Source organism: Fringilla coelebs (assembly GCF_963513975.1).
Source record: "Fringilla coelebs genome assembly, chromosome: 14".
NCBI lineage: Eukaryota > Metazoa > Chordata > Aves > Passeriformes > Fringillidae > Fringilla > Fringilla coelebs.
In genome coordinates this window covers 9356783-9384782 of record NC_140040.1, presented here as the reverse complement: position 1 = coordinate 9384782, position 28000 = coordinate 9356783, and the positions used below count along the sequence as shown (strand labels likewise).

Below are 28000 nucleotides of genomic sequence, written 5' to 3'. Positions count from 1 at the left end.
GGCGATGGCGCCGCGGGTGTTGCCGCTGCCCAGGCAGCACTCCTTCAGCCCGCCCACCGTCCTCAACCCCTTCGTGCACCCGGGCCGCCTGAGCGCCTGCGACAAGCTGCGGGTAAGGCTGGGGGGCGGGCGGGAGAGGCCGCCGGGGCCGGGCCGCGCTGCCCCGGGCTGGGATGCGCACGGGAGCGCGGCGGGCGCGGCACCCCCGGGCACGGCTCTGAACCAGCGCTCCGTGCCGCGCCCGGGCCTCCGCGGGGCTGTCAGCAGTGAGGGCTGGGGGCACCGGTTGCTTTCGAGCCCCCTTGCCAGGGCAGAGCGCGGTGTGAGCGATCGAGGTTTAAAAGTGCCGCCGGCAGCCGGGGCTGCGGGGCCCGGCCTGCCCAGCACCGCCCGTCCCCGCGCCGCGCCCGCGGGGCACCGGAGCAGCCCCGGCTCTGGGTCACATCTACAGCTCCCGGCTTTGCTGGGAACAGGCTGCTAGTGACAACATTTCCTTCCCTGTGCCGAACAGTTTGCTTCCTGATCTAACCTAGAGAGCAGATACACGGGGAAGTTACGTAAACGGTCAGAGATGCAAAGGGTGATCAGCTTAAAAAAGTCACTGTTCTTGAAATTAAGTTCTTCAACCTTTCAGAGTCCTCAAGCTGCATGCTTGCACAATGCATACACGAAGGCTTACTGACTTTAAACTTAAAACTTTAAGGACAAGATTCGAAACAAGCTTTTGGAAATATTTGTGCAATCACTGCTGATAACACATCATTCCTAGAGAAAACGGCGGTCCTGTTTCAATAATTAAATACCACCCATCAGTCAGTCATGTCAGTTGCATCAGCTTTAGAGTTGAGATGTCAATTTCTGATACGAAAAGCTAAAACAGAAGGTTTTTCAGTCATGCTGTTTCAGATGCTTAATTGGCTTTAGGCTGATTTTAAGCCTGGGATGGGGGAAGTGAATCTCTTGCCTCCATATTGCAGGGTGTACAAGAAAAAATGGTATACCCCATATTCCCCGGGTCACTGATTGGTGTGACCGGGTGAATTGAGCTGAGTGCTGTCCCAGTATGGCTTGTGTACAAGCACGCACAAGACTTACAGAATACTCATACAACTCAAAAAGCTTTGATTCCTAAAAGCATTCTTTAAAAATTAGCTGATGAACCAAACATGAATATATGATTGAGGACATCGGTACATAAGTGAAATTACAGCATTTTCTGCTGATGTTTATAAATATCTGAAGCTGACGTACAAATATTTTATGTTCCTTATAGTGTGGCACATGTTCTAACATCATTATAGTGCAAGGATTTCATATTGCCAGAGCTTCATACCTCCTTGATGTTTCTCACAAGCAGCTCCTCTATGCACTGACTGTTCCAGGTCCTTGCAGCAGTCATCTGACTCCTCTTTTCAGAGGGGGGCCCCCCCACCAATCTACTCTTTTATACCATGTGTTATCAGCTACAGGTGTGGCCTGTTAAGATCAGGCCTGCTTCTAATGTTTAGTAATTGGTCCAGCTGCATCTCATTGGGGGATAAGATTACCTTCTATACCACCTTCATTTACCCATACTGTATCCTTCTACAATATAGATCTTTGTCAAGTTATAAACAATGTTTGCCCTGAAGATACCTGGGTAGAGGAAATGTGAGAAAGCTGGAAAACAATTTCAAGTCCTTCTATCCCCTATGTTTTACTAGAAGCCTGGAACACATTTCAAGTGCATCTGGATCAGTAGCTTTAGGCATGAACCCTGAAGAAACCAGTTTCTTAATGAGGTTCCAGAAATGAATAGCTTTCTGTGCTGCCTGTCCTTTCTAGAGGGTGCACAGACTACTTTCAAAAGCTTGCATTTTTAAGTTACTCCATAAAGTACCTGGAAGGAAAAGCACATGTCTGGATTAGGGCCTGGTGCTAGTGAGCTGGGGAGCCAGACAGTCACAGAATTGTAAAGCAGAAAAACACACAAGAGAACGTTTTTTGGATTGTGGTTTGCTCCCTTCTGTTCTTCTCCCCCTATGGTGATAAGGACTGGGATACTTCCTCCTGATTGCTTTGTCCTGTGAACCTCTGCTCCTCTCTTGCTCAGCACTGCCAGTCAGACCTGCTGGGAATCAAGGCCTTACCAGACAGTGTTACTATAAATTTCAGAAAAGGGAAGTTTCCCTTCCTTTTCACATCAAGTGTAGTGTTTCTCCATTCTTGCATGTTAAGGATAGTCTTGTTATGTCTCCCCATTCTGTACTGTTGCTTTAACATACACCAATACAAACATACAATTTCAAAACCCTCTTTATTTGGGAGTCCACAGCAGAATTTCCATGTGTTGGTAACCTTGCAGGTAAAGGCTGCTGTGTGCCTGATGAATGGAGCTTGAAATGAATCAGGGTAGTTGTTTGCATTTCATTCAGTTTCAAATATAAAAACAGCCAGTCTGAAAAGTGAGTGAGGAGGTTTTACAATTTCTTGCCAGTCCTTTTTAAGAGTTTACAAGCCACCCTTTATTTGTCATTCTTTAGAATGTGCAAAGCAAGGATCACTTGGGCTGCGCCATCTTCATGTGCCAAACGATTTTAAACCAGCTGTCAAACACTTCTGGTTTCCATCCTCTGACTGAAGTTGGCTGCAATTTGTTGTTGAGATTTCTCCTGGGTTTTAGTTCTTTTGCTCCTGATTGCTCACTTGCTGTCCTAACTTCTGAACTGCAAATCTAAAGCAGAAATCCTAGTTAAGTCATTACTGGATTCCAGCTTATTCAGAAAAGATGCTCAGTGGACTTCTGCAGTGGTGAACTGTGTAATACCACAACCAGCCTGCTAAAAGCAGTATTTTTGGAAGCAAGCAGCTGGGCTGCCTGGCAGAGCTGTGACATCCTCTGGATTCTCACGGAATGCTGTCTTGCCCTGTGTGCCCTGCTGGGGGACAGTCCATCTGATCACAGCTTCAGATGTCAAAGTATTGCAGTGGGAGCTGGGCTTCACTCTGGTCCCCAGCCTGCTCTGCTGCTGCTTCTGACAGCAGCTTGACAGCAGCTACAGTTGAACAAAATTTTACATGTAATTGTGTGGCTTTCTGATAGACCTGCTTTTCCACTTTTAAGGTTCCTACCATCAGTGGGGGTATAATCCCATGTATTGATCAAAGATGCATCAGCTATGGGAGTGGGACCTGGACTGCAGCACTGCTGCAGTGGCAGGATGTGCAGTTATTGCAGACACAGTAAACAGAAAGTACATGGGTGATTCAGTATGTGAGAAAAGGTTCTTTGGATGACTCAGAATAATTCTATCTTGGTGATTGCTGCACAGAAGTTGGAGTGGCTCTGATCTTACTGAATAGTAACTACACTTTGTATTTTTCTCTGCATATTTTTCTCCTATGCTTTCCCTTTTCTAGTCTACCTTGACCTTCCTCTTTTCTGTCCTTTTCTTACCCTGCTCTGCAGCTGATGGAGCAGAAACCAACTCTGCCTCATTACACAGTGACCTAGAAAGCCAATAGCTTGCATCAGCAAATCAGTACCACCTGTGCATCTGCCTAAACTCGATTTATGAATTTATTAAAGTTTTGAATAAGGGATGTTTTGCTTTTGGTATTGCATCCTTTATCTTTTATTTTAGGTCAGTACATATATATTCTTTTTTTCATCAAGAAAAACATTATTTTAAGTCAAACCACACTGATTTATGATTATGCTGCCCATTTTGGATAACTGAATGCAGCTGAAATGTTGAACTGGACTGTAGATCATAGTAAAAGAGGATGCATATAGAGAAAAAAAAACCTCAAATCTAATTTTGGGAGACAAGCAAGGAATCTTTGTTGGTTTATCTTCCTAATGACTATTTCAGATTTGCCACAACTGGCACCAGAGTGAGTGGGAGCAATAGGTCTCTAGGGTCAAACCTGTCATGCTCATTTCTGTGATCTGGAGCAGTCCTTTACCTGTCATCCATAAAATTATGGTTAAAATTCCATAGCTCCTTATGCAGAAATGTTAAATAAAAGAAAGAAATAATCAGACCTAAATGTTCAGATCTCTCCTGTAAACACACTATATGGCAGTGCTTGCAGAACATAAACACCAACACAGTGTACCTGCTTATCATGCTCATCTTAATTTACTCTGTGTATCCAGAGTTGCCACTGTGCCTGTGGTAACACAGAAGCAAGTCCTGAAGGGCCCAAATTCATCTTAATCCTCATCAGTGTCAGAGGGCTTAGAGCCAGATGGCAGAGCCTCTTCTGAATAGTGGCAAGGGGAGAGTAAGAGGACATTACATGAAAATGGAAGGGATTTGGTGGGAGGGAAAGGACTGTGCTGGTGGAAGGAAAATTAGAAGCAACTGACTATCAAAAAATTGGATAAACTGTACACTAAGGGGCTTATTTTCAAATATACCACACTTGTTCCTTCTTAACTAAAAGAGGTTAATTAAAATCCACTGTGATGTTAATAATCAGAGCTCTAGGAGACTGCAAACTATTTTGTAAAGCTGATTTACAAAAAGCCTTGCTTTTTCTGTCAGTAAGAGGCCATTTTTAGAGCTGACTAGAAAGGCTGATTTTGAGAGAGGAATACTGTTGTTCAGTTGTAGATTTTCTTAAAAACCGGTAAAACATAAGACGTAGTAAGCTCACAAGAATAAGTTAAACCCTCTTAACTCTCCTTCAGTAACTTCTCCAATACAGTTGAACTGGTGGAGTTGTCAGTCTGTGACACACTCTCAGATAAGTTTTGGGGGACTTGAAGAAATAGCCCAAATAAATTTTTAAAAATCACTGTTACAATTCTTTTGGGGTGTGTTTTGTTTTGTGCATAGGTTTGCAGACAAACTGGTCCTCATCAGTGAGTGGCAGCAGAGCTGGATTAGTGCCAAAGGGAGTTGAACCCTTTACTGGTTTCCCAGGAGTGCTGGGCTCTGACCTGCTCACACAGGTCACCTGCCTCCCAGCCCCAGCCTTGCTCAATCTGCACAGTGCCTGTTGCACCATGAAGCCAACCTTCAGGATACAGTTTCTAACCTAATGTGCTGGGGTAAAACAATTAAGAATTTCTTCCTGCCCTGCCCTGTACCAGAGCTGCCTGTGGTACAACATGGTGCCAACACACTTGTTTCCTGGAGCTATGCATGAAAATAGGCAAGCTAAATATTCCTGTGGGTGGGCTGGGGATGATGTTTGAGGATTATTTGCAATCAGGGCATCTAAAACCTTGGTTTTGTTTAAGCCCCAGCTGGGGGAAATGAGGTTGTGTTGTGTGTGCACAGCTCCCTGGAGCAGTAGTGAGGACCACTTGCAGCAATACTGTGACTCAACACAAGATTTGTCATTTGAAAGGGCAAGCCTGCAATTAGTCATCCTAAGGATCCCACTTGACTTCTAGATAGGCAGCAAGTGATAGAAAGCTCTGGAGTAGAGATAAGTGTCGGCTGGGCAAACTCATCTGAGCTGGTTGTGTGCTGCAGACCAGGTCCAAATATAAACTGCAGCCAGCAAACTTAGTTTACCTTCTGTGTCTAGCTACATCCAAGCCAAAAATGTAAATACTCTGATACTCCAGTTCTTCCTGAAATGGGAACTGAGAAGTGAAAATGAAATTCCTTTAATTACTTCGCATAAGAGCACTGGAATCATTTAAGCTTTCCTTACTAAATCACAAAGCAATAATGGTAGTACTTTAAAATTGTTGTCAAGTAACTACACAGATAGCAGAGTCATTTCTGTTGATACCACTTCTTGAGATTTTCACCTCTTTTTTTTCCAGACTGTTCTCCAGGGGATTATTTTGCTTCCCCTCCGTGCCATATGCATCACATTCATTTTACTGCTAGCTTGGCTGTCTGCGTCAATTGCAACTTTCTGTCAGCCTGGAAGAGGATTTCTGCCACTGGAAGGATGGAGAAGGTGAAAAACTGACCAATATTTGTGAAAACTAAGGTTTTTTTTTTTTCCCTAATAACACAAAGCCAGGGTCAAAAGCTTTTTTTTTCTTTCACTCCTCCTTTTGATTAAAGAGGATTCCTCAGTTTGACCCATTTATATGAAGCAATTTTTTAATAAGTGTATTTTATAAGAATAGTGGACCTTTTTAAATAGGTAGATTTTCAGTTGTTTTGAGGCTAAAAAAGATACGTATAAAAACATTTATAGACTATGTGTATGCCAGGACTTACTTCAGTAATAATCCTTACAGGAATATTTGAGAAAATAAATTCATTAAGCAAGTATTTTGTAACGTGACATAGGCTGAGCTCCTGTGTAGCCTTTGTCATTTCTGCTATGCTATGATTCTATGGCAAAATTAGCTTTGACAGCTCCTCTCAGCTGCATTGCCCTTGAAGTGGTATTTCACAGCTGTTTCTGTGGGTTCTGGGTTTCAGTCACTCACTTCTGACCTCAAAGTATTGAAGTTCCCTTCTAGCCACGATGCACTGCAGCTGCAGGAGGAGGAGGAAACACAGGAAGTGAATTCTAGCAAGACCAGAAGTTTAGGGAGAGTCCCATGAAGGGAATGTGTCTTCTCCTGTGGGAACGTGTTCCACTAAGGAAACATTGTCATTTAATCTTATTTAAAGATGACAGTAAAAAAACAGTATCAGTTACATCAATTCTTATAGAAAGGACCCTAAATTTGCTAATTACCCCACTCAAAACAGTGTTATGGTACGATGCCATGAAATATGCCATGAGAAATAGTGTACCTGGGAAGAGGCTGTGCACTGCCTTATCTTCCATCAGGAAAAGGTGATGTCCCCTTCCCCACTTCCCTTCAGCCCTACATTCTGCTGGTGAGTAGCATTGCTACCCTGTGTGGGGCCCCATTGCTGGTTAGAACTGGGAAATCTGTTAGAGGCTTTTCTTTTGAAGTACAAAGTAAAAACTGACTGTAAGCTGAGAAGATTTTTGTGTTTCTGTTTCCAAGGAGGATGATCCAGACCACCCTCTCCAGCCTGACTCGCACGGCGTACTTTGTGATGGGATTCCTGGTTAAAGTGAAAGGCAAGGTAGCGAGTCTACAAGAAGCACCAATCTTTGTTGCAGCTCCTCATTCAAGCTTTTTTGATGGCATTATTTGTGCCCTGACTGGAATGCCATCAATAGTGTCTAGAGCAGAGAATTTGTCAACTCCAGTATTTGGCAGTAAGTATTTATGAAAAAAACCTGTAAATTAAAAATTAATAACTCGACATTGGGCCAAAAATTTTATCTCCTAAAGTGATTTAAGGGCATCATCCAAAATCACTCCTAAGTGATTTTAAGCTCTATCTTCCAAAGATACTGACAAATTATTTCCAGTGAAATTCCTATGACACATTATGTTTTTGAATTGGTAAAAATGCCTTGAAATGATGCTGTTTCTTTTCAGGTATAAAATACGATATCATTTTGAACTTCTTTTGTACTGGAAGCATGTTTTGCAGCTGCTCAGGCTGCAAACTTTCTCTTTCATTCTCTCAGTAGTAGATCAAAAAATCTGTTCCACTGCTTTCTTTTAACAGTGTAGCCCACAAATGTGAGTGAAGGTTATTTCAAAACTGACCCAAACTGCAGTAGTGTGGAAAATACCATATTTATAAGATTAAACTTGCAGGAACTGTTATGGATTTTTTTAATGGGACCAAGACCAGGAAAGAAAAAAAGAGGAGTTACTCAAAAAGGAAATGCAGGGAATGGAAAAGATCAGATGAGTCATGCTTCTATTATTTTCTCCTCCTTCTGGCACAAAAAGAATCCCCATTTGCATTATTGCTAGAATCAGCTGTAGACTTTCTGCTGGCTATACAGTTACCCAGAACTAAACACAGTAGGCAACATAGCAAAGTGTTTTTGTAGAAAAGAAATGGACAGAGAATATATTGATTTTAGCTTAAAAGCACAGGATTGGGACAGAGGAGATAATTCTTCACCAGGTTTCTCATCACAAAGGTCCACACATTCTGATGTAGACTTCTGATTAAATGAGGGGTTTTTTTCTGTAATTTATATTGAACCTGTGCATGCTCAGCAACAGAAAAGGGAAGGCTAAAACTACATTTTGGGCGCAGTCTGCCTAAGTTAGGCCTGAGCGTGGCCCGTGAGCAGACCCAGTCAGGTCACTCTTGAATTGTGGAAATGCTTAGTGAAAAATAACAGCCATATTATTAGAATGTGTTTGGATGAATTTTGCATGTTTATATCTACTGTAAAGCTCTTCAGCTGGCAGGCTGGGTATGTCTTCTGTGTCTTATTTCCCATTTTGCAGAAAGAGAATAACAGTACTCTTATCAATTTAGTCTGGAAGTTGTTTTTGTGGAGTCTGTCTCCTAGTATATAAATAACATGCTTTTGCTATAAGGAAGCCTTGAACCCATGTGTTTTCTAAGCACTAGTATGAGGCAATTTTTTTTTATCTATTTCACAGCAATTTTAAGATCCCTTCAGCCTGTAGCAGTTTCTCGCCAGGACCCTGATTCACGGAAGAACACGGTTGCTGAGATAACCAGGCGGGCACTGTCGAGAGGCCAGTGGCCACAGGTAATAAACACACCACTGACTTCTCTTCTGTCATGTATTCCTGTTCCCTGTTCATTGTGCATCACAAGTGACCAGCTGGATAGGATTCTAAAAATGTACAGAAATGGTATATGTCTCAGGTATATGACTGGGTTAAGAAGGGAAAAATCTGATATCCAGAAGGAGTTTTGTTGTGACAAATGGATCAGTTAAATCCAACCAGTACCAATTGCTGTCGCAAATGCAGATGCTCTTGGCTTTCTCTTTTCCCTTTTCAAGTCTTAACAGGCTGCCTTCAGTGTAGCAGGTGAATTGCATTGGTATGTGTGGATCAGTATTCTGAAGCTGGACCACAGAGCTGTGCTCACACCAGGTAGAGGATGAGCAGTTGATGAGATGGGTAACCCGGACTGTTCAAGATCAGTACAAACTATTTTAGCCCAAAACTTCAGTTTCTCACATAGAATGTAGACGAGGTGGAAGAATTTTTAACATTTAGGGTACTTTGACTCATAAATGTATTTTTCTAAATTGCTCTAAATAATTTTTACAGCCTCCATTATTTTTTTAAATTTGTCAGTTTAACATGCACGTGCCAATTTTTTTTAACACTGGGTTTACAGACTACCCTGGTGCTTATGATTTGCTAAGCTGTTGTAGGTGAATGCCCTGGTAGACCTGATCTCTGCTGAAGGCAGCATGGGGAGGAAAGGGAAATGGGCTCCTGCACCAGTGCTGCACTCGGGATGAAACCTAGATATGTATTGTGGCATAAATAGATTGTGAGTCAAGTAATCTGGGAATCTCCAAGACTGAGTCAGTAGTGCAAGCATCTGAGGGTGTCACTGAGTGATTCCCAGTCCTGTGCCCTGGCCACACTTTCTGATTACAGGATGTGTCATGGAGGACTGGCTGTAACTTGCTGTGTGCAGTTGTCTCTGTCATACCCTTGAACAGTGTGTGTCCCTTGGGTGTGAGTTGCTGAGGCCTCTCTCACAGCTGGCTTTGATCTGTTCATTCAGGGTGAAGTGGGAGCACACCTTGATCCAAACCATTTTGTGCTGGGGTGTTTTTAGAATGCTGCTTATGATCCTGTAGTTTTATGAAAAATACAAAGCTTGTGTTCCAGATGCATTGTGTCACACTGCAGTTCCCAGTGCACTTCATGTACTATCTCAGACACTGATCAGAAACCTTCTGGGTGCTGGTGTGTCTGAGTCACTGGGGTTCAGAGGCTGCTGTAGTGTGTAATGCTTTCAGAGCTCTGCCTCACAACAAATGCCTTCTCTGCCTTTTGCTCTGCTGCTCAAGTTGTGTTCTCATCACAGCTGCCATCTCACTGATAGTATCTTCACCTGTACATGCCCAGGTACCTCATGTACTTCCTTCAGCCCAAACTCCTCTATTTGTACACCCAGCAACTCAATGAGGAACTGCTGTCAGAAGAACAATTTATTACTACCAACACTAAAATGACAAGTGAAACACTTAAAGCCTTTTGTACCATATTTTTGAACTGATAAAAGCCTTTCCCCAGAACTCCTTTCTTGGAGACCATTGGTTTCCAAGTCAAGATGGACCAGGTTAATAATATTGCGAGCATCCTTCGTTAGTATGTTTGTTTCCTTTGGAAACAGTAATGATATTCTTGTAATACAGTACAACAGAGCCTGCATAAGGTCAGCCTGTGCCTAACAGATATTAAGGTATAATCCTTTCATGAAATATATGTGTGTGTACATATTTTTCTCTCTCTTTAAATCCAAGATACTGATTTTCCCGGAAGGCACCTGCACTAACCGATCCTGCCTGATCACATTTAAACAAGGTGAGAGATTTTATCCCATTGTTGTTGGGAAAAAATATGTGATACTAATTTGCTAGTTGCAGAAAGGCCTGAACTTGTGAAGGTACATCATCCACAGCAGCTCTGTTGTAATCCCTTACATTATTAAAGTTTCAGTGGCACTAAACCCACTTTTATACTAGTCAGCTTACTTCTCTGGTTTGTGCTATTGTGTACAATGCAAAATATCTGGGACATATATGAGTAGTTAGTTGGGGGATTTTTCTGGGTACAGTTTTCATCTAATTTATTTACTCAGAAACTCCACTGTGATTGTTATGAGATGAATGTATGCACTTAGATGATGTTTTTTTATCTCAGCTAACAGTTGGGCTATCTTAGATTCCTGTAAATTTTGCCATGCAAGACTTAGCAGCCAAGTTACAAAATGTCTTTGCATAGCACTTAGCAAGCCAAGACAACAAATAATTTTTAACAGAGAAACGTACTTCATTATACCACTGATCATTAGATTGTTGTGCTGCCCTTCAGTTAAGAAAGGAGAGCAACATGACTTTAACTGATTTACAGTGTCTTGGGTAGAAGTGTTAAAAACCATTACTGCGTGGCCAGATCCATATCACTTGTGATGATCAGACCACAGAGTGATTCAGGAAGTGCTCAGAAGCCTTGTGAGCATCTCATCCTTTGAAATTAATGCCCATCAGTGGGGAAATAATGCACAGAAAATCAGTTTGAACAGCCCAGAGATCTTAGGCAGCTTTCTCATTGAGATGGAGCCAAGCCCTTTTCTGTCCCAGCATCTTGCTGGTTGTGCTGCTGATTTAAAAACAAAGAAAAAACCAAAAACCCAAGCTACAATATATATAAAACCCAAATCAAACAACAGACAAAAAACTGAAGTAGAACATTTCTTGTTTTCCTTGTGTTTTCAAAAATGTCTCTTTCCAGGTACTGTTGTGTGAAATAAATCACTTGAAGCTCCCAATTGTTGTATTAAGCTTAGTTTAACGATTAGTTCTGATTTGTGGCTGCAGGTGCCTTTGTTCCACGAGTCCCTGTCCAACCTGTGTTACTCCGATACCCCAACAAGCTGGTGAGCAGAACACTCTTCTGTTACTAACTAATAAGACAGAAGGCAAAAGCCTGACTTAAGTGATACCTACAATAAATACTTTGCAGTGTCACTGAAGAATGTTTTGTCCTGGGCTTTAGCATGACTAAAGCTAAGCTAAACAGCCAGGCTTCCCAAGTGTCACCATGGTGTAGTTGCTATTCTGACTGTGAAAAGCTACTACTGGGCTTCTTAGCTAAAGGGGGGAGACAGGAAAGTGTTGTGGCGGAAGTTGGAAACTTCCTGCAGTGCCACAGAGTCTGTACTTTGAAGTCTAAAATGGACAAGTTCCCTATTAGTCATCATTTTCTGGTTAACCTCAAGATAGCCTTACTGCAAAAGGACTTGTAAAGTTTCTGAACAGAAGCAAAGCTGAGCCATGCAGTACATCCAACACCCCTCCTCAGGAGAGCAGCTTTGCAGATGTTCTTTTCATGCTGCATTCCTTGTGCAGCTTGGCTTTACTCTGCCTGTAAGGCTGGGACCTTTTCAACTTTTTTAACATTACCTGGTCATCCAACAAATCCAGGAAAGACTAAACTTTCACTTCCTAATGTATTGTTAGGATTAAAAATATGGTTGTTGTTGTTATTTGCAAAGACTCCTTGGTGTAATCCTTTTACAAATGAATGTCAAAAGTGAACCCTCAAGGGGATTGCTATCTTATTTCACTGATAAGATTTAAGGATCTGCCAGTACACACTGTAAAAATAATGTATAAGAAGTAATAAACATAGAGAGAGAAAGAAAAAGCATGATAAATTATGCAGAAATGTCCTTAACAACTAAATGAGACATATTTATGAGAATGCCTCTCTAAAGGGACTGGTAAGGCTTACTGACAAAGTCTTGAACATTTTTATTTTTCCCTGCTTCTGTTGTTTAGATCAGAATAAATGTTTTACAATATCTAACTAACAATAAATGTTATTCCCAATTGTTTATAAAAGTCTGCCATGCTTGTTTCCAATTTTTTAAGGCAAGGAATCCTATTTTCCTTTACACCTTTATTTATTTTTACTAAAGGCCTATAAAAACATCATCCAGTTTTACTAAACTTGCCTGTTTTAAATTGTAGCTTAGCTGCTCACTGGCTTTCATCTGGCTTTGTCATACATTTCTGTGTTTTATTTTTTCCTTAGGATACTGTGACCTGGACATGGCAGGGCTATTCATTGTAAGTTTCTTAATCCTGCTGAAAATTACATACAGAAATTTTTCCCCTGTTGCTAAACAGTCTGCCAAACAGATTCCACTAAGCCAAGACACATGTTCTTCTAGATCTGTTTTTATGAGGGGGAAATATCAGGGATAATGCTGTCATGCAGTAGATTTCATATCTGAATGGCTAAAGAAAGGGTTAGCAAAGGAAAGTATTATTTCGAGTTCCACCGCTCTTTTTGTTTTGAATTTTCTCCCATTTCGCACATTAAATTAGAACAAAAGAAAGAAAATTATTAAAGAATCTTCACAACTGCACTGAAAATATGTCTGGAAAATACTTTTCCCTTTACAAATATTCATTAAAATGTGCATTTTTATAACCCATACACCACATTTTCATGTGGAATATGTAGTGTATCTAAGTACAGTAGTCCTGATTTACTAACTAACATTTGTAAGGCAGATAATTTTGAAACACATCTGGACAAGTGAAGCAGATCATAAGCACCTCTTAAGCTATCTTGATAAATATATATATATATATATATATATATATATATATATATATATATACACACACACACACACATCTTTTTATATATATAATCCTAACATCTGCACGCTTGGACAATGGACATGATAAAAATGTCCATTTCAGTTTCCCAAGATTTTTTCCTGTTTCTACTATTGCTAATAAATTTATCAGCTTACTAAGCCTAATTAACATTGCAATTTCAGTACATAGTACAGATTTCCTCCATGGAGGATTTACACTGAAAGATTAAAACAGAGCTGTATCTTCAGTTATGATAGATGGAGTAGGAACAGGCAAAGGAAGAATTAAATCAGAGTTATTCCCATGGGAGGGAGGAGGCTGCCCATTCACTCAGAATGGAGAAATGCTCTGAGCCTGGTAGCTGGATGGTGAAGGCTCAAATCAAAACTTGTGAGCAAGCTTAGCAAAATCATGAGGAGAGAAGGGATGGATGGAGAAGAATCCACAGATTCTTAACAAAACTAACTGAAACCAGGAGAAGAATATTCCCTGCACAAACATGTAGATCACAAAATGCAAAACTGTCTCACTCTTTGTAAAACTTCCTGGTCATTGTAGCCAGGACGGGACAGTACTGGTCTCCTCAGAAACCTCCTGACATAGTTCCTGCTTTCACTTACTTATTTCTTACTTTGTGCCTTGCTGGGAGGAATACCTGATGTTATGTGTTTGAAAATCAAGCATTAAGAGTGGACTTGTGCAGAAGATAGACAGGATCCCATAGGTTCTTTTCCTTTTCCCTTTTCTATTTTGTCCAAAACAAGAACAGAGAAAGACTGCTTGAAAGTTTTCTATTAAAATATACCTGCTGTAAAGATCAAATGTGCATTTCTGCTTAAAAATCACAGTGAAAAGAGCAAGTCAGAAGTAGAAGTGACTATGCTTATCCTCTTTAGCAGTTTCTTCCTCCCCCAAGCTTATCTGTTGATCCTAAAATTTGTGGCTTTTTAAAAAAGCACTGATGGTCCTGACCGTACTGGCACTTCATTAACACGTCTGTGTAAATGTTACTGTAATTTGAAAAGTCACTAGCAAATACTAACAAATCCAGTTCTGCATAAGGAAATTACTGGTTCTATTTTGCAGCTGAGAAAATAAAAGATAAAGTAAAGCTTCTTCTCAGAATTGAAGCTCCTAAAGTTTAAAATCCGGTGTCCATGGACCTCCTTCAAGAGAGGGAGATGTTTTACTGGCCAGAGAGCTGTGCAGAATTGTTAATGTACATGAGAGCAGATAACAAGTTGCCTACCCTGTGAGCAAGCAGCGGCTATATACAGAAGCCCTGCTAAAAAAAATGTGAAAAGTATCTTTTTGGGAAACTTCACTTCAAGGTACTTAAAAACCTTGCCTAATACTAGCTTTGGTTTTTTGTGCTTTAAAACATTTAATTGACTGACATGCAAATTCTTTTGTTTTAAATAAGTAAAATGTATTTTTCTTCCTCTTTGCCCACAGTAAAGAGCTGTGCATAATGACATTGTGTCAGATCTTCACAAGAATAGAAGTTGAGGTAAGAATTGGAAATACTTTTGTATTAAGATTTAGCTACCAGGGAATTTCTGCTTGTTTTTTAAAAAATAAATTTCATGTTCCAAGAGATGAAACTGAAACATGAAAAAATTTGCAGCTTTCACAGCAGCATGTGTCCCTAAAATGAAACTAATTTCTTAGTGTCAGTGCAAAGACCTTTCAGTTTCTAAAAAGAGAAGGGACATTTTTTCCTGTGGAAGGAGGGACTCCAGCTACTCTTTTTAGAAATGGACATTTCTGTTGCTGTCCCATCCTGTGTGTAAGTAGCCTCTCCACTCCCACCAGTCTTGGAGTGCCTCTACCTGCTGTGCAGGAGCAGTGATGGGGTCCAGGGCTGTGTGTCCATGTCCAGTCCAGCTCTAGCACACTGGGATATTGCACATGAAACTGAGCCTGGCAGTGAGTTTTAGGGCTGCAAAAAATACAGCAATTGGCAAATTCTGTAAGAAGAGAAATTAATTCACAAGCAGTTCAGAGAAATATTTTTGCTGCTGAAAAAGGTGTGAAGAATTTTCTTCCAGGACTGAATTTGACTGGGAAGATGTACTTGCCACTTTCCAGCAGATAAGGAGCTGAGGTGTGAGATCATGCAGCCACTGCAGAAGGTCAAGAAACCAAATTCTTGCTCCTCAGCTGTTGTTTCTGGCAAACAGGTTTTATGAATAATTGTAGGGTTTTTTTGAAGGGGATGAAGGTGATGTTTAAGCTGCCAGGAATTTACCTCAGCCTCAGATGAAGTCATCACCACTTTCAAAGCCATGACCGTGTTTGCGTAGATAAACCCAGAGTTATGACTTCATCTCACCCAGGGACGTCAGGGATTTCTGTGTGCTGTGGGCCTGTGCTTTCTCAGTTTAAGAGTTATGTGACTTCTGAAGGGCAGTTGTAATAACCACAGACCTATTCCAGACCTTGAACAAAGCTTACAAAAGGACTGAAATCTCAAATATTCCTATGAACAGCTGGACCTCTCCTTTCCTTACAGGGGAGACAACTTTTAATTATAAAAAGAAAATTTTTATGGCTATTTGTCAGATAACCAATTCCATAAATCCACTGGTTTTAATCATAAAGAGAAAACACTCCTTAAAAACTAACTTTAAATGGCTGTTCAGGACTAACTATGTTTATATGGGACAGTTAGCAGTGTAATAATGCATCACCAGCACCTGCAGTATAACTGAAGCAACAGAATGGCACATAATTAACAACTTTCTTCCAATGAACCATGAGCAACACTTTATTTTGGAATCTTTGTATTGTAGGAATTAAGGGCAGGGTGCAGAGCAGCAGAGCTCAGATAAATGATAACCATAGCTGGGAAAAGGTGCAGTAAACAGAGCTGTGAGTCTACTTCATTGTAGACTGAAGTAGGAAGAACAAAGCACTCCTCCACACACACCACTTTGCAAACAGGTGCTGTTTGCAAACATGCCACAATAGATAATAGCTCGTCCAGAGGCTATTTTGGTGAAGAGGTACTTCCAAATACTTACATAACAATACTGAATCCTCAATAGTAAACATGTTTCCATTTAGATAGCTGGGGCGTTTCCTAGGTGTGGTAGGAGAGGGGGTTGTTTGGATTTTTTACCTTTTGCTTGTAGTTCCAAAATTGTATCTAGTTAGTGTGCTACTTACAACTCAGACCTATGATTCCTTATTGTTTTTGTCAGGGGGGAAAAATATACAGGAAACTTATCAGTCACATGCTGACAGATACAAGGTATGAGATGGGACTGCAGTGTGTATTTAACATTAAAACTCTTACACACACTAGTCTAATATATAATATCACTTAAAAGGATCGTTGAAAAGATGTGTGCGGTATTTCAAGCTCACATTCTTACCAGTACAGCATTTAATCTTCTAACTAAGTATGTATTTATTATACTTTCTTTCTTTGGAGGGTTGATTGTACATATTAAAGAAGGTTCTACCAATCCTTGAGAGTTTTGCAGTAAATCTCATTTGTGTGGGTAGGGCAGAAGAGCCTGAGCAGTTTGTGAGGTGGCTGAGACCTCTAGTGCCCAGTCCTTTCATTGCATGGCTGATGTTTTTCTCCTCTTCTCCCGCACTCAAACAAAAATAAGGAATTGCTCATGTTCCTAATGAAGTGGTAACTATTGAATTGATTGGATAACTCATCCCTTTCAGTTTCTGCCTGTTCATGTTCCTACTGAGGAAGAAAAGAATGATCCAATTCTTTTTGCTAACAGAGTCCGACAAACCATGGCAAAGTAAGTAATGGATCACCAATAAAACCTCTGAGAAATGTTCTTTTATATCCAGCAATTCCACATATAGCCTAACCATAAAGTACAATTTCATGAAGTCCCAGGTACTATACATAGGAACTGCTCTAGATTTTCACTAAGAGGTGTCAAAATCCTATACTAGATTACCCTGATTGTTTTTAAATGGAACATAAAAAAGATGTGCATTGGAACATTGTATGTTCAGTTCATAGAAAACTGGAATAAAATGATCTCTCCTTGCTTGGCAAGGAAGAGTGAGTGGTGGTTTGTTCTCCAGCATTACTGGGTTGCATTTACAAGACTGTAAATCTTAAAAGCTCATGGTGCTGCCATAACGTAGTTTCATGGTGTGGTTTCACAGTTTCATGAAATGGTGTGTATTGCTTTGTCCTACTTGCAGCAGTGCAAGAATGAATAACCATTTTTTTTTACATATCAGAGAAGGGAAACTGCCTTAAAAAGTTATTTTCATATAGAAGAAATTTATTTTGCTTTTCCTTAATTTTATTTCAGTGCTTTGAATGTGCCAATCACTGATCATACTTTTGAAGATTGCAGACTGATGATTTCAGCAGGACAGTTGACTTTACCCATGGAAGCTGGGCTGGTGGAGTTCACCAAAATTAGCAAGAAACTCAAGTAAGGGAAGTTTTTTTGCTTGGTAGCATAATTACTAAAGTGCTGCAAGTGTTGATGGCCATCTGCCAAAGGTTAAATAACCAGACTATAGACTTGGCCATGTGCAACATAGTGTATTTAAGCATACAACTTACATAAATTACAGGAAAATCAGAGATGAGGAAAATCCCAGTAAGGACTAATGCTGAGTAATTTTTGTTGCCAGCATTGCCAGAGAAAAGATTGTTCTCACCAAAGGCTGAGAAGAGTAGAGCAGTACCTATTTGAAGCACTCGATGGTAATCTTGGTGGAAATTTAAATTGCTTTAGTGGTGAGGCACTGACTGCTTATGGCAGGAAGTAAAAAGCCTTCTTTCTAGTCTGAAACTTCAGCTTACTGTTCTTAGTTTTACTGTGCAGACATGTGTCACTAGTGATGTCAGTTTTTTCTCTCTGGATACAGTGGAATTTGAGGACTGAGCCATGTAACCATACTCCATCAAATAACCTGGCATGGCTGTGGTGAAATCTGAATGTGTCCAATAAATCTTGACTTATTATTAAGTGCTATATATCCATTTATAGAATTCCATCTGGAATAGTTACATGGCAATCCTGATTATTCTTACTGAGGTGCAGCGGTGTATTTTGCAGAGGTCTGACAGTTCTGAGGCTCTAGCAATATTGGGGTTTGGGTAGAGAGCTTGATAGTAGAGCTGAGACCTGCTCCCTCTGTCAAGGAAATACCCTAGAGCATGATGCAGCAAAATACTGCTACACCTGAATTTATGGCAATGAAAAGCTGTCTGCTGCAGTAGCCTAGTAATTGGACAGACAATTCCAGGTTTGGGAAGTTATTCTGTGGAAGTCTGACATACCCAAGTATAGAACTGCCTGCTTTTTATATTAATAACCAGAGGGGAGTAGTCCTTAATTAGTGGTTTAAAGTTAAATATCTGTCTGAAGTACAGCATTTGAAATGCTGTACACACATGCCCTGTTTGGCAGTTTTTCATCTTTGAGCACTGTAATAACTCCTACTGAAATTCCATCTGTCCGGGAACTGCTGTATAGAAATATCTCCTCTCTCATGTTCACATAGCCTAAAATGGAATCATGTCAGAGAGCAGCTGGATACTTTTGCTGCTATTGCAAGTGCTTCCAAAGGGGGAAGAATTGGAATTGAGGAGTTTGCTGAGTACTTGAAGCTGCCTATTTCAGATGTCCTCAAAGAGCTGTTTCTGCTTTTTGACAGGGTGAGTAATTGGTTAACTGACTTGTTAACAATATTTTGTTAGACATCACGTACCAAAACTATATTTATTATAATTCATTATGTTCAACTTAGTAAATGCTTCTTGGTTAACAGTTTCTGTAGGCAAGGTTGGTGACTCTTACGGTTTTTTTCATAAGTTTCAGTGGAGAAAATATTCATTAGTTTCTGCCTTGTGAGTTGGCAGCCATCCCTTGGATCAAGTTGCTGCACCACTATCAGACAATAATCTTCATGCTGGTAATAGCTGAATATTTTCTTTGGCCAGCTGCAGATTTTGATCTTATGTACATTTTGATAGCTTAGTTAGCCGTTGTAAATAATTAGATAATTTAAGGCAGAGTGAACTAACTGGAGTGTTCACTGGAACACTGCAGTGTTCCTGCTGTGCTTGTGAATGGTGCTGTTAGACTTTACAGGGACTCCTCTTGCTTCTCTCCATCAGTAAAGGGGGTTGTGTATTAACGTGATCTTTTAGGTTTTACCCCTAGTCAGTGCTAATATCTCCAATTTTCTTCTTCTCTCTGAGGATGACAAAAATGGCTGCATTTCTGTCTATACCAGAAGTATCAGTGACTAGAGCAGAGATGGAATTAACCTTACTTCTAGGCCTCCACATGTGCTGCAGTGCACACAGCCTGTTGTCCTGCAAGTGCCTGTGGACTGGAGGTTTTCTCTTACCATAAAAGCTTTCCCAGCTCACCATCCCACTTCCTGATCAGTTAGCCTTAGCAGTACACTTGTCCTTGGGAGGCCATGGTATATGCTGATTAAAACTGTTTCAGGATTTTTCCACATAAAAAGTTTTTACAAGCTCAAAAATAGGAAAGAGTCAAACGTATTTTCTGAACTGCTGAATGCCTTGAAGCTCTAGCAGAGCTAGGTACTCATCCTTTTGTCATTCCTGCCTCCCCATTTTGGACCATTGGCTCCTGAGGCATGTAGTCTGAGTCCTGAAGCACAGTACCTACATCAGAAATGTGCAGTGGCAACCAGAGTAATTAAGGGCAATCATACTCCTTTCACTTTCTTTATATGATGCATGCAACATCAGTGACTAGAACTAGTAAAATAATGCTCAATATGCTAAAATTTTGAGGGAATAAAAGATTGTGAAAACAAAGAAGTGCAAGGCTGCATTCACCTTTAAGGAGATCAGCACAAATGAGGAACAGTCACGCTCATCTAACAGGGCTGGTTTCAAATTGCTTCAGGTATGAGCACAAGCATTCTGAGACTTCTGCTTTGTGGGTTTCAACCTCATTATTTTTTTCTCTAAATCACATAAACATAACAAGACAAAGAAGAAAAGAAATAGGGGCGTATCAACACCTGACAGAAACTAGTGAGACGTAACTGGCAGCCAGAAACATGCACAGACATGGTGAAGTCTAAGCATGCAGATAAGCTGTGTTTTGCCCACACCCAAGTCAGACACAAAACAGCTTCAGAGAGCTACAGAACACTGGATCTCTGAGTAACTCACTTCAGAAAATCTTCACAATGTTCCTTGCTAAAGCTTTGCTGAGTGGAGGAAGTGGAGGAAGTGGTAGCAGTCGTGGAGGAAGCCTTGCACGTGGCCTTGGCGGGCTCCTGACAGGAGGTGGAGGTGCAGGGAATATTGGAGGACTTGTTGGAGGTCTTGTCAACCTTATAAGTGAAGCAGCAGCTCAGTATAATCCAGAGCCACCTCCACCTCCTCGCAATCATTTTACAAATGTGGAACCTCAGGAGAGTGATGAGATCAGACAGTTTCGTCGCCTGTTTGCCCAGCTGGCTGGAGACGATATGGAAGTGTGTGCCACCGAGCTGAGGGACATCCTGAACAAAGTCCTTTCCAGACACCAAGACTTGAAGGCGGATGGCTTCAGCTTGGACACCTGCCGTAGCATGGTCGCCGTCATGGACAGCGACGCAAGCGGCAAGCTGGGCTTTGAGGAGTTCAAGTACCTGTGGAACAACGTCAAGAAGTGGCAAGGTGTGTACAAGCAGTATGACACTGATCAGTCAGGCACTGTTGGGAGAGCCCAGCTGCCCAACGCCTTGAGGGCTGCGGGGTTCCAGCTGAACGAGCAGCTGTGCCGGGTGATCGTGCGCAGGTACGCCGCCGAGGACGGCAGCATGGATTTCAACAGCTTCATCAGCTGCCTGGTGCGCCTGGACAGCATGTTCAGGGCCTTCAAGTCCCTGGACCAGGATGGAAGTGGCCACGTCAGAGTGACCATTGAAGACTGGCTGCAGCTGACCATGTATTCGTGAAGGCATGGCAAAGAAGTGGCTTTGTGTGGAAGATACACCTGGAGGACTACACTCCTCTGCTACACTGCTGTGGTCTTTGCCTTTAGTCTGTCTAAGGCAGATGTAGCTAGCAGTAGATGGCTCGGCTTCAAGTGATTCCTCTTGTGCGTGCACTAATCTGCTTTTCTGAGGGGTTTGTGTAGGTTGTTGATTGGGCAGTTGCATAAGTTCAGAAAATTCTAAACTCTAAAGTTAGGGAATATATTGGAAAGATCAAAGCTTAGTTACTGTTTTATGTAAAGTGACTTGTATACTAGTATAACTATTACATAGAAAAACTCCCAAGTTTGGTGTTGATGTTGCTGTTCTGATTTGTCAGCAGTCACTAAGCTGGAAAATAAAGGCTGTTTGCCTGAAGGCAGTCACTGCTAGAGTCTTGTGCAGTTATTTCTAACAAGGGGAACAACATTAGAGTTGCAATAACTGTAATGATCAGTGAACTTACATAATCATTCAATTTCCTTTCTACTTCTGCTTTTTCATGCTTGGCTGCTGAAGCAAAACTTCAGTTTTACTGTCACTTCTATCTGGTGGCCAGGACAAAATTAAAGACTTACATGAGGCTACTTTTGCAATGATCTCCTTCCTACAGTTCCATGAACCAGTCTTTCCTCTCTTTCCTTCAAGCCTAAACATAGTTATAAAGCAAACAACTTAAAATACTACATTTATATTTAGAGAAACTTGAAATAATGATGCAGTCGCATAGCAGACAGAGAGCCAGAGTCAACCTTTGGCTGAGTGAAATTTCATCAGAGTGCACCATCCCACTCAAGGTAGTTAAGGAGTTCTGGCTAAGATGTCAACTTCTGAGTAAAAAAATAAAAGGAATTACATGAACTGTCAAAAGTGCATTTCTTTGAATTAAGGATTACTTTGTTGATCAAAACAGCTCTTGCACAAGGCAGATTTCTTGGCAAGGCTCTGCTGCTTTAAACAAAAATTGTCTTGGGTGTGTGCAAGCTAGCTGGAATGTGAAAAGAGGAGTTAAATCGGCAGCCTGGCACTAGGGGCAATCTCCAGATGTGAGAGAGAGCCTCTCTCAAATGCCCCCGCCCTTCCCCAGGGACACAGCAGTGACTCATTGAGAAATGCCACACAATAACTGCAGGCCATCTACATGTTAATGGGCTACTGTGGAGTGGATTGGTTTGGTCTGTAAATTTCCATAGCTTTGATTTCTAAATATTGCACTTACACTTGGCAAATAGTATTTCTCAAATTGGTTAGATATCCTCCCTGGTATACTTGCAGAAACCTTTCACTTGAAACTAACTTACAATTTGTGCCCAGACTTTTTTCCTCCTGTGCTTTGTTTAATAGCAAACAGAAAAATATTCATACTATCCCAGAGAAAAGAGGCCAGTTCCTTCCTAATGGCATTCAGCCTCCTCCCAGTTCTTCAGCGGAAAAACACTCAGTTATCCATTGTGCCACATAGTGCCAAATTGTGCCATTTGGGCTCTGAGTAATAGAAAAGTGAGCAGGAGGTAAAGGGTGATATCCTCCTCGAAAGTATTGATGCAGTTGTACTTTAAGCTTTATACTACGTCTGGCTTGCAGTCTCTGTGCAAATCTAAATGGAGAATGCTTGTGGCAGTGCAATTTTCTTGTTTTCCAAAGTCTAAGATTTACTGTGTTATGTAAAAAAACCAACAACAAAACCCCAGTTACCACAGCATGCTATGGGGAAAATAGTAGCAGAAAACTGGCTTCCTTAAAGAAAACAAGAGTTGTTAAGGTTGCATTATGTTTTGATTGCTTTGTGTAGCATAACTACAAAAACCCAAATTCTGATGTTCTACTTTATCATGTAGAGAACTGGAGCTTAGCTCACATGTTGCTTCCTTAAAATATTCTTGGGTACAAAGACTGTATCCCAGTTAGATATTCATAGAAAGACAATTGCAAGTGCTTTTTGCAGTGATGTTACACAGGCACCTAAAGTTTTCCTGTGTTTTCAGTTTAACTTCCATTTCTTTTCCCAGGCAGCAGCCACATCATTTCTCCTTAACCAGAATGCCAGAGCCCTTGGAAGTTAGCCAGCATCCTAGAGTTTAGTATAACTAGTCACAACATGATCTTGCAAGCATAGTGATTTTATTTCCTACTAAAATGGCTGGAGTTCTATCAGACTGCACTCAGTTTTGATGACTTGAGTTTTCACACTTTAATGAAAGTAATGTTATCTTTATTTTGTCTTTTTTCTTGTCATATTTCCATGTGCAGCTACAGCTGTGTTAACTGCTTTCAGAAGTTGTTTTTAATTAAATTATTTTAAAGTTTACTTCCCAATTCTTTTACTCTGATAAACATTCTCAACTTTGAAAATAAATTTTAAAAATATTCTAATCACATCGTACAATCCTTTGCTAAGAGTACAGCCTGCAAAACTATCCAAAAATAATATTCTGTGGAACTTTGAACAGTTATTATCTGCACTGTTGCTTCAGTTGTTTTCAGGCTTTATGTTTGTAATGTTACACCTTAAATTAAGATCTGTTACCTCTGAGAACTACAATGTGGAGAAAATACTGAAAGTCAAACTCTGCACCACAATGAGAGCACAGATTTGTGAATAAAACAACATGTATGGGACATCATTGTCCTTTTCTAATGATTAAAAACTTAAGATAAACTAGGTAGATTTGGTTGTCCTTTCACTGACATATATTTTATTGCTGAAGGTTCAAACCCAAAACAATATCCTCACTCTCAGCCTGTTTATTCTGCACTGCGTTGCATTGTTCTCTGAATTTTAGCAAGTGCCAGTGCTGCATGCACTGCTACAGTTACCTCAAACACATGGATTCGTTATCCTTAGAGCCTTCCTGAAGGCCATGTACTAAAGAAAAACTTTAAATTGTTTTAAATCTTTTTTGTTTGTGTATTTTTTTTGTTCATAAAATATAAATCTATACCCAGGTTGTAGCTATTGAAAACACGTGTATTGCTACTCCAGCCTTAGTATTACAGATTTAGTGAGCTCAGGTTTTTTCCCAGGAAGAACAAAAACCTCGAGTATTGTAAACTGTCTTAGTGCATGTGTTGTACTTGATTCACAGAAGAGCTTTTAAAGTGATTTGCTGTGTTAACTATAACTGCTGCCATGCGTGTTTGGGTTACAGAATGGAGATGGCACCATCGACTTCAGAGAGTATGTAATTGGTTTGTCTATCCTTTGTAACCCAGCCAACACAGAGGAGACTATTCGGATGGCATTTGAGGTAAGTTCCATTTAGTGTAAATCTACAAACCTGACAAATCAACACTGACTGTAAGTCTGTTAGCTTTCAAATCATAAGTTTATAGCTTCAATCTGTTATGCAAATGTGAGCAATTCTCTTAAACCAATTGACATTTAGAGTGTGAAAGGGAGGGGAAGAATTGCAGGCATCGTAGAGAAGAGTTTCAAAAGCCATCTAAAGGCAGTAATGAATATGTAACTTGGCAGGCTAACTCCAAAAATTATTCTGCAGCACTTCTAGTTTTTTTTGCCTGAGGTTTTTTTTTGGTGTGATTCTTCAATGTCACAATAGATGGAGTAATATCCTCTTGTGGGTCAAGCTTCACTAGAGTCATTGTTCTTAACAAAGAGGAGGAATAAAAAAAATCAAGGGCTGCTCAGGACTGGCACATTGAAAACTGGGCTGCATCTAAGAGCTGCTGGCTTGTCCTCTGGTGCCCTGATAGTACAAGCAGTAAAGGAGCAGTAGCTCCTTTCACATCTCAAGTACATGCAGACAATACATGACCAGGCATTCCCATGCTGTGAATCCTTGGCTCTTTTTTTAGTAGCTCTTTCACAGATCCAGTTGTTTTACCCATTAATCTGGTCTTATGAACTGTATTGAACAATATATTGAGATACCACTCATGCTCACTGTAAGCTGGGTGCTTCCTAGTACTGATGCATACTTGGGAAGTACCAGAGATTTTCTGGCAACCCATTGTATCCACTGGCTTCTTTTCAGATCAGCACTAGAGCTTTTCAAGGTGATTTGTTAATTTTTGGGGATGTTTTATCAGCACAGATTCCAATGAAGAAGCAAGCCTAGCAGCTATTGTTGCTGTTCCATTGTGTTGTTTCCTAGATTATACTGTTCAGTATGTTAACAGGTGTGCTGATTATAAAATCAGTAATTTGTTTTAATTTCCAGTTTCAGCACAAAACAACTCGTTTAGCTGGTAAAAGCCTGCTTCAGTCTAAAATGGAACTGTGGGTTCCTTTTGCTACTTGTTTTCTGTGCCACTAAATGTCTTTTCTTTCACAATGGCAAAGTTTGCCTGTAGCAAGTATTTAAGAATTACAGCCATCCATCCCTTGTATTTCTCCCGGGGTGATTCATAGCAGATGGTTACCGTCACTGCACTGGGCAGGATGGGATGATCAGTGCACATCAACTGCCTGCATTCCAGGAACCAAAATTCCTTGTTAATTACAATTAATTCCTTAGTGAGTGATCAATCACATACCTTAAACTTTAGGTATGTCAGAGCATAAACTATGATAGCAAGTTTAATCTGACAGCAGATGTGCTATAACCTAACAAAAATGGAGACTAAAAACGAAGATGTTCCAGTATAGACTGGCTGAATCCAGGAGACTCTTAGTATAGCTCATGGTGACAATAAACATACGTCTTTGTTTATGTTTTACCCAGGTTGTATTATTTTTATCAGTGAACCAATGCTGTGAGGTTTGTTTGTTTGTTTTGGCAGAATGTTTTATTCCCAGCTATAGCATGGACATTGCTCTGCAGAGTGTCTGCTTAGTCTTATTCCAGGCTCTTCAAATCCCAGGCACTGTTCACAGAGCTGCTGAGTGCTAGAAAGACACGATGAGTGGCTGTGTGCACAGAGGGTTCATAGGCAAAGTGATGCCAAAGTATTTCTACACATTTTGTCTCTTCCAGCTCTTTGATATGGATGAGGATGGCACTATAACAGAAGATGAGTTTGCTTGCATCATTCAGTCAGCACTGAGGCTGCCTGAGCTTGATGTTTCTCTGCTCTTTAAAGAAATAGATGCCGATGAAACTGGGAAGCTCTCCTACGGTAAGTTATGTCCTTTTGTTATAAAGAATACTCTGATAGTCATATTGACAGGGGGGTTCCTTTTTTAATTCCCTCAATTTCCCTGATGGTTCTCATACGTTGTTTCTGGGGAGAACTGTTGAAGCACGGACTTAAATACTTTGTGTGATATTCCTGTATTTTCTTAGAGGGAACTAACTTGAGATCAGCTTCAGTAAAAGAAGCAGGCACTGAAATTTTCTTTGATTCTGTTGCTGCACTATAGTATCTGTGGTTTTTAATGTTTTTCAGAGGAGTTCAAGAACTTTGCACTCAAGCATCCAGAATATGCTTCATTGTTTACTACATACATAGATCTACAGAGACACCAGTTAGGTATGTTTGAGGAGCATGACATTGAGCCACCAGCCCTGGTCTCAGAAACAACACCGCTTGCAAGAAATAAAGTCTGTCCAGAAAGCAGTGAAGATAGCTCAACTACCTCTGACAAAAAGGATGACTGAGAAGAGTTAAATAATTCAGCTCGTGAATTCTACAGAATTTTTTCCCCAGCTGTTCATAAGCACAACTGATGTAAAGTAGAGATGGAAGTTACAACTTAAAATATTTTGGTTTTTTTTTGGTTTGGGGTTTTTTTTCATATCAGAAGGAGTTATTCCTGTTTGATTGTAAGAGAAAAACCACTCTTCAATCCTTAATGTCAGTATCACGGTACTGGGAATGTTGTTCAGTGTCTTCCAAGTTCATGCTTCCACAAAAGTAACAGGTGTGCTAAGAGGGGTACGAGGCTCCAGCACTGCAGTGACCTCTCAGAGTGGAGACTGAGGAGTCCACTTGTCTCAAAACAAGTGGTATTTTTGGTGCTGCTCAATTCCTCTACATCCCCAGCATGACTTAAGGGAAAAAAATTATGCTGGTGTGTTCTTATTTGCAATATCACTTAGCTCTTCTCAAGTTTCTGAAACACACAAATGAGTTACAGGATGCTAAGAATTTAAGATTTTGTTTTTTGGCTGTTCTTAGATTGCCCTCAACTACTTAGGAACCAGAAAGCCTAAGCTTCTGAACAAGTCATCCTGGTTCAGTGATGTTAACAAAAACCACTTTAGGCCTAAAGGCTGGTGGCAGATGGAAATGGCTGCACTTCTAACAACAAAAAACAAATTGGAATTCCAAGTTAAGAGGAAAATGCAGACAGTAAGACCTAAGCATTAATAGACTATTTCAAAATAAGTACCATGTTGTTTACAGTAACAACTGTTCAGGATCACATTGGGAGGAGCATTTCAAACTTCACCGTATTTTTTTATTCTCGCAATTATCTACAGAGGAATGTGACCTTGTTCTGCAAAGCTTGAAAGGCAAATATGCTGTCCAACCATAGTTCTAGTACTTAGTATCTGTCTAAAGCTGTCTCCTAGAAACCATATTTGCATTACTGTGCCATTACTCAGTATTTTTGGGGCTTGGTTCAAAACCAAGCTCTTTCTAGTCAATGATTTGAATATATTTTGTCTCGGTCCTCTCTAGTGCACTGGAAATTAGGCCTTTACCCTTTTCCATCCTTTATCTGAATGCACTTTATGCAGTATTTAAAATATATAGCTACTTAGGCAAATACTTCTCAATAAAAACTTGGAAGGGATGAAATGAGAAGATATTTTCAAATTAAAACTGAGATGAGCAAAGCCTAGACTGTCTAGTACCAATAATAACCAACTTTCAGCAGGTTTTCATATGTGAACAGGTAACCTCTGCCTCTAAGTTATTGCTTGCAGTCTGGCCACAAGTTCATTGCCATGTTTTACTTTCTCTGTTTATAATTGTGCCTCTCCTGCTGTTTCTG

At 40.5% G+C, this 28000-nt stretch overlaps 2 protein-coding genes across 2 annotated transcripts; both read left to right on the top strand.

Moving 5' to 3' along the window:
• The first annotated feature begins 1 nt into the window (after position 1).
• Positions 2–28000, top strand: LPCAT2 (lysophosphatidylcholine acyltransferase 2). Its single transcript, XM_084215041.1, has 14 exons — positions 2–112; positions 5771–5910; positions 6929–7146; positions 8408–8520; positions 10267–10327; positions 11344–11402; positions 12563–12597; positions 14596–14650; positions 16828–16910; positions 17442–17567; positions 18649–18802; positions 24246–24344; positions 26034–26175; positions 26446–28000. The coding sequence occupies exons 1-14, from the start codon at positions 5–7 to the stop codon at positions 26655–26657; spliced, it is 1605 nt and encodes a 534-aa protein (XP_084071167.1). The 5' UTR covers positions 2–4; the 3' UTR covers positions 26658–28000.
• Positions 20201–21078, top strand: CAPNS2 (calpain small subunit 2; the record flags this gene model as incomplete). The annotated part of the gene is given in 2 exon segments (XM_084215018.1): positions 20201–20279; positions 20282–21078. Coding segments are annotated over 2 exon segments (876 nt in total).